The sequence below is a fragment of the Lathamus discolor genome, chromosome 2, assembly GCF_037157495.1.
Source record: "Lathamus discolor isolate bLatDis1 chromosome 2, bLatDis1.hap1, whole genome shotgun sequence".
Taxonomy (NCBI): domain Eukaryota; kingdom Metazoa; phylum Chordata; class Aves; order Psittaciformes; family Psittacidae; genus Lathamus; species Lathamus discolor.
Genome location: NC_088885.1, coordinates 31,474,275 through 31,481,280, shown reverse-complemented (window position 1 = coordinate 31,481,280; position 7,006 = coordinate 31,474,275). Strand labels below are relative to the sequence as shown.

At 56.4% G+C, this 7,006-nt stretch overlaps 1 protein-coding gene across 1 annotated transcript; it reads left to right on the top strand.

Annotated features, from left to right (window-relative positions):
• Positions 1-4,051: 4,051 nt before the first annotated feature.
• Positions 4,052-6,795, top strand: SP8 (Sp8 transcription factor). The gene is made up of 2 exons (XM_065669222.1): positions 4,052-4,282; positions 5,335-6,795. The coding sequence occupies exons 1-2, from the start codon at positions 4,262-4,264 to the stop codon at positions 6,793-6,795; spliced, it is 1,482 nt and encodes a 493-aa protein (XP_065525294.1). The 5' UTR covers positions 4,052-4,261.
• Positions 6,796-7,006: the final 211 nt, after the last annotated feature.

The following is a 7,006-nucleotide window of genomic DNA, read 5'->3' as shown; positions in this document are numbered from 1 at the left end:
GACAGCGATTTTTCAAACGTTTACTGTGTGTTGTTACCCGTTTGTAAAGCTTGTGCGATGAGCTGAATACGTATGGTTAAACCACCAGACCCAAAGCAGCTCCGAGATTATTTGTAATTAAACACAATTCCCAAAGTAACATTTATCTTCCCGAAACTGCGATTGCAATTGTCAACCGTCTGGAGGAGACGCAGGGTAATCTGAAAGCATTACCTCCTCTCCTAACATAGCAGAATGAAAAGAAATCAATACCGCTGAGGGGAAGAATTTAGTAGTTTTCAAGTGTAAGTGGTGCCTGGGAGAAAATGATATATAATAAGAAAAACAGAAAGCAGCTTAAAGCTAGTCTAGGAAGGACCGAAGCCACAGGCTCTGCAGCCGAGGAGGGAGCTCCTCACTCTGCACTGCCCTGCCCGTGCGATCGGCCCGGCAGTTCGGCCAAGGTGCTCGGTCTTCCTCCAGCGCCTCCCGGTACTTACATGAGCGCCCACAAACCGTCGATGCGTGCGCAGAGATAACACGGGGAGGGGGTGGGGGTGGGATGTAGAAGAGAGGAGGAGAGCGAGAGTGAGGGTAAGGGAAAGGGGGGGCAGAGGAAAAAGGGGAGAAGTTGTTAAAAGATGCGGGTCGGATCTGGGCGCGCACCGGCGGTGTAAACAGGGAGGGTGTGAAGGTGCCTTTTCCCCAGGCACGCACACACCAGCATGTGCGCAGTGGCTTCCCGAGCTAACCTAATTACAGGGACCTTGTTGCAGAGGCGCAGCCAGCTTGCTGCTTGTGGTTTTTTTTTTTCTTTCTTACACAGGCCCAGACAAATATATAAATAAAAGCCGAAAGACACCGATGTGAATCCCGTCGGCCGGCTGGGAGCAGGCAGGTCGGGATGTGCTCCCCCCAGAGTAGCTCAGCGAGGAGGCGGGGGCGGGAGCAGCCCTGCTGGGAAACACGGGGAGCCTGGCAGAGTTAGTGGGTACCTGGAACGGACACATTTGCAGTGATGGAAGAAATAAAGCCGGTAACCTACATAGCGATAGACGCAGGCATCCTCGCACGCACACCGTTTGCTGCAGCCTGCGGCACTGGGTGCGGGGCTGCGAGCCCGGGCCAACGAAACTACCCAGTGAGGTAGTGACAAAATCGTCCCAGGTAAACCACAGCAATGCAGAGGTGCGAATGGAGGTTAAAAACCGGCTTTAGTCACCGTCTTTGCTTAGTGACTGCCAACCATCGCACGGTCCTTGCTAACTGATGGCTACTTCGTTCCGTTTACGTGCTATTCCCTTTTCCTCTCCCGTCCAAGCCGAGACCTCCTGCGCCCGGAGAGCTTGTTGTTACCCCTCTGTGAATCTCCCCGGTGACAGACTCCAGGCGAAGGTGGCGCGAGGCCCCAGGCAAGGGGGGTCACCTCCCGGACCCCACACCCATACCCGCCCCAGCGTCAGCGGGCGAGGTGGGGCGAACTCGGGGGGACGCAGCGTCTGCCGACGTCCGGGGAGGGCGAGGGCAAGGCTCCCGTCCGGGGGCTTCACGTTCAGACTCCGGGGACGGAGGCGGGAGCCGGGGAGGCATGGGCTGCAGCAGGCTCAATGCGTGTGCCCGAAAATTGACTCAAGGGCGGCATGAGACGCGCTCACTCGCTTATCCTGACATTCAGCATACGGCTTGCTCAGCAGTCAGCTTAATCGTCCCAGCTATGGCTTTTCAAATAGCACAGACCTCTTGTTTCCCCAAAGAGAGACCCCACCCCCACTACACCCGTGGTACAGCTCTCTATCCATCTCTGCCTGCTGGGCGGCCGCAGCGCTGAGAGTCGGGGGCTTCTCCGAGGAGAATCCCCACTCCCCAGGCAAGGTTAGCGACAGCTACCCTTGTGGCTGAAGTTCCGAGACTGCTAATGTACATTGCAGACACAAGATGTTAGGTAGACTTGAGCAAGTTGTTCCCAGGATGTAAATTAGGTCCCAAAAGCTGTTGTCCAAATCGAAGAAACAGAGAAATTAATCTGGGAGACTATCCATCATAGCCTGTAATAAAGGGAGTGACATGGATGAGACAGATGATATGATTAAGGAGCTGTGGTCGTTTTAATTAACTTTTTGCTGTCCTGTAATGATCAAACTGGTCAACAGACCCGGTCAATAAGCATGTTAATATCAAACAAATAAAACCAGGGATGATTAAAAACCTCCTGGTTTATTAAATTTGAAATTCAAATGAAATTTATGCTGCAGATGCATACAGAATGCTAATAGATTTTAGCTTTATTGAGAGTGGATCCCACAGGTTTTCAAGAAACAGCACGAACATTTATCTACTCCCTTACACTGAACTTCAAATAGGGGGAGGGGGGAAGTTTAAATTAATTTCGGGGAAACCTCTCCTCTCTAATCTTCCCCAGCCCCCCACCTGCATATTATGTTAATGTACTGCACCCTTAAGTGCAGTGGTCAATAACGCAAATGCAAACAAAATTGTAAGCTTCCTTAAATCCTTTGCCCAGCAGGCAATGTATACAAAGAGGGAAGGTTACAAATGTTTTCGTGGAGAATTCAGGGAAGATCGATCAGCTCACTGCTAGGAAAGTTGAGAAGCTGCTGATTTTCCAGGTTCAGAGAAATTATCAGAATAGCAGGAGGATGACACTGACAGGAGTTTTGTGATTTCTGTTCGGGGCTGATGTGTTTGCCTTTTTTCCTTCCTCCCTCTCTGCTGAGTTCACCTGTACGGACTCCCACTACTATTTTTACAACGAGTTTTTCATAATTTCCAACACGGTGCTTTTAAAGGAAAAGCACACTGAAAATTAAGGTCTTTCGGCCCCAAATCAGAAGAGTCAGGGCAAGCATCGGAGCAAACCACAACCAAAAAAGATCAAGAAAGGCCACGTTTCCTCTGGGCAGGCAAGTGCATGCAAAACGCGGACGCGACTGGAAGATCCACCCGGCGAGGCTTTCCTTAAAAGAGATATATCCCTAACGCCTGCTCCTTCGTCGGAGGACGGCGAATTCGCTCAGACTTTCTGGGGCTGAAAGGAATGAGTGTAGATCTTTTTACCTAACCTGGCACACCATAAAATGTGATTTTCTGTTCCTCTAAAATCGAATGCTCACGATGCTTGTTTTGCTCTTACGCTTTCTGATCTATGCCTTAATAGTTCCTCCCCACCTCCAGCAGATAAAGGAAGTAGAGATAAAAAGTTAATAATCATTCATACAAGGGAGTATATCCTGGAAAAGTTCTTCCCCTCTTCACGGGGGATAGTATTGATTAAATTAAACTCGAAATTTAAACAAGTGTGCATTAGGTCTGTAAAATGAATATCATTATAGAAGGAGACCAAAGCAACGAAGTTAATTCTTTTTTATTTGTTAAACGGAGTTCCCTCCTTCCCCCCACCCCTTCCTCCTTCTGGGCTGGCCTGTCACGCCTTCTCAACAGGCTAAAATCATTCAGAGCAGCTCGCGGAGAGAGAACGCGACATTTATGGCAACCGTCAGCCTTCGGAGAAAGCAAGCAGTTCATTAATTTACTGCACTCTTACTTCAAAGTATGATAATATACGTTACCCCCTTGATCAATAGATATGATGGGCAGTCAATATCCCCATGACACGGAAAAGGGTCAAACCCGAGGCCGACAGAAGGAGAAAAAATCACGCAGCATAAAGCGCCGTGAGGACTTTTGCTGCGGAAAACTAGCGGGTGAACGCGCTTAGGCGAGCGGGACCGGAACGGGTTGACCCCAGTTGGGCGAGGAGCCGAGGGGAGGGAAGCGCTCACCTCCCCCTCCCCCGGGGCGAGGCGGCGGGGTCGGCGGGTGCCGCTCGGGTGGGCTCAGCCGGGGACGAGCTCCTGGGGGAGGGGGCGGGGAGCGTTGTGCGACCTCGCCACCGTGAAACGGCAGGTCTGAGAGGGTCGAGGGGGCCTGAAGTGTGTGTCCACCCTCTCCTTGATGCTACAATTACCGAAAGGGCACGGGGCAAGGGGGGGACCGGGACCGTGGCCCCCGCTGCTCGACGACGTTCGCTGCTCGGCGGGGCTAGACGGCGCTAATGACCTCACGCAGTCACGTCGTCGAGTGATGCGGCGGTCCCAGGGATTGGCTGTCGGGGGCTCAGCGGCACTTCAAAGCCGACGAGGGAGCTACAATTGTGGTGGAATGGGCGGAACTGATCATTGTATTGCACACCTCTAAAAAAAACCCACTGCCTCTGATTTATCAATATAAAAAAGATCCTCTCAGAGGAGAGCACTTTTGTGTGATGGCAACTTCACTTCTAGGGGTGAGTCTAAGGATTTTTTTCTCTTGCTGGTTTAATTGGTTTCTTTTCATTGTAGATTGGAGGGGGTTGAAATAACCCCTGTCTTGACCGGGGCTATCAGTCTCTTCTATTCAGCCTCCTTTTTCTTTTTCCTTTTTTTTTTTTTTTTTTTTTTTAACTTAAGTACAAGTGAGTTTAGGAGAAAAGAAAGAGCGAGAGGGGGAAAAGGGGGCAGAGTCACTTTCTAGTGAGCAGGAAAAAGGGTTTAAGGGCATTTTGTAGAAACAACCCACAGTGCCTGGGCTGTGCTGTTCCTGTGCCCCGGAGAAGTGGCCTTTCTTCTTTACATGTGGCTGTTGGAAGGAAAAAAAAAACCCAACCAAACAAGACCCAAACAAACAAAAAACCCCAACCCCAAACCAAACCCAGCACTATTTTTTGTGTGTGTGTGTGTGTGTGTGTGCATTTTCTAATTTGCATCAGATTGTGGCTTTTTATTTCCCTTTAAAATAACACAGCCCGCCGTGTCCAGCAGGTACGTTGAACTCGTGCATACATGTACATATGTTAAAATTTTGTATATATATTTAATTGTCGTTAATTCGTAAATGAGGCTTCTTTTAAAGATTTATTTTTTTTAGGGCTTAATTTGATAATCTCAATTCTATATTTAAGAAAACAGTCTTACTGGCCAGAAGGACGGGGACCTGTTAGGTTCCACTCAAAGGGAAAAGGCTGAAACGTAGCTGCCGCCGTGCCGGGGGCATCTTTAAAGCTACGGTAAACGGCGCAACTTTTCCCCCCTCTCTTTCCCCCCCGCCCCCCCTTTTTTTTAACCCTTCCCGAGCTCCTCCGTGGGAGGAGGGTTGAATGGTGACAAAAAGTCCCTGAAGGCACACGGCGGCAGAGCCGCGGTGCCGGCTTCGGCGAAGGGATCCTCCCACGGGACTAGAGAAACTTTGTGCCCGGAGCCGGGCGGCGGAGCGGGACCGGGCACGGGCGGCGGGAGGCGGCGGTGCGTCCGCTCCCTCCCTGACGCCGGCGGGGCGCCCCTTTCCCCTCTGTGCTCTCAGGAGGAACCGCGGGTAGGCTCCACGCCGCTGGCCATGCTCGCCGCGACCTGCAACAAGATCGGCAGCCCCAGCCCATCGCCGTCAGCCCTCTCGGACAGCGCGTCCTCCTTCGGTAAAGGCTTCCACCCCTGGAAACGCTCTTCCTCCTCCTCCTCTGCGGGCAGCTGCGGCGCCGTGGGCTCCGGTCTCCCGGGCTTCGGCGTGGCTGGTACGGCGCGCAACGGCTCCTCGGCGGCGGCGGCAGCGGCGGCCGCTCTGGTCTCGGACTCGTTCAGCTGCGGCGGCTCGCCGGGCTCCAGCGCCTTCTCCCTCACCTCCAGCAGCGCGGCGGCCGCCAGCTCGCCTTTCGCCAACGACTACTCCGTCTTCCAGGCGCCGGGCAGCGCCGGCGGCGGCGGCGGAGGAGGCGGCGGAGGGGCGGCGGGACAGGAGGCGGCTGCGCACCAGCCCGTCTTCATCTCCAAAGTGCACACGTCGGTGGAGGGGCTGCAGAGCATCTACCCAAGGGTGGGCATGGCGCACCCCTACGAGTCCTGGTTCAAGCCCTCGCACCCGGGGCTGGGCGCCGGCGAGGTGGGCTCGGCGGGCGCCTCCAGCTGGTGGGACGTGGGCGCCGGCTGGATCGACGTGCAGAGCCCCAACGGGGCAGCGGCGCTGCCCGGCTCGCTGCACCCGGCGGCTGGCGGGCTCCAGACCTCGCTCCACTCGCCGCTGGGCGGCTACAACTCGGATTACTCGGGCCTGGGCCACTCGGCCTTTAGCAGCGGCGCCTCCTCGCACCTCCTCAGCCCCGCCGGGCAGCACCTCATGGACGGATTTAAACCGGTGTTGCCCGGCTCCTATCCGGACTCGGCCCCCTCGCCGCTGGCCGGCGCCGGGGGCTCCATGCTAGGCGGCGGCCCCTCAGCGCCTCTGGCAGCCTCGCCGCGCTCCTCTGCCCGCCGCTACTCGGGCCGCGCCACCTGCGACTGCCCCAACTGCCAGGAGGCCGAGCGGCTGGGGCCCGCCGGGGCCAGCCTGAGGCGGAAGGGGCTGCACAGCTGCCACATCCCCGGCTGCGGCAAGGTCTACGGCAAGACCTCGCACCTGAAGGCGCACCTGCGTTGGCACACGGGCGAGCGGCCCTTCGTCTGCAACTGGCTCTTCTGCGGCAAGCGCTTCACCCGCTCCGACGAGCTGCAGCGGCACCTGCGAACCCATACGGGAGAGAAGCGCTTCGCTTGCCCCGTCTGCAACAAGCGCTTCATGCGCAGCGATCACCTAAGTAAGCACGTCAAGACCCACAGCGGCCCCGGCGGCGCCGGTGGCCCCGGCGGCGGCGGCCCCGGCGGCGGTCCCGGCCCCGGCGGCAAGAAGGGCAGCGACACCGACAGCGAACACAGCGCAGCAGGCAGCCCGCCCTGCCACTCCCCGGAGCTGCTGCCGGCCCCCGACCCCGGTCACCGCAACGGTCTGGAGTAACGGGCGGAGGCGCGGGGCCGCCGCTCCCGCCCCGGCCCGCCGCCTCCCCGGGCGCACAGCCTCGCGGCGGGGACGCGGACACGTAAGTAGCCGGCGCTGCTCCACAGGGGAGCCCTCAGTCCCCCCTACGGCAACCCCACTGCCCGGCCGGAGCCCCCCACGGTGCTGGCGGTGCGCCCGAGCCCGCGGCGAGGCAGGTGGCTGCTGGGCA

What these genes read in the sequence shown, in the direction of transcription:
- SP8 (XM_065669222.1), top strand. Translation starts at nt 4,262, where the DNA reads ATGGCAACTTCACTTCTAGGG. An exon ending in TGGCAACTTCACTTCTAGGG is followed by an intron (nt 4,283 to 5,334) that starts GTGAGTCTAAGG and finishes CTGTGCTCTCAG; the next exon opens with GAGGAACCGCGGGTAGGCTC.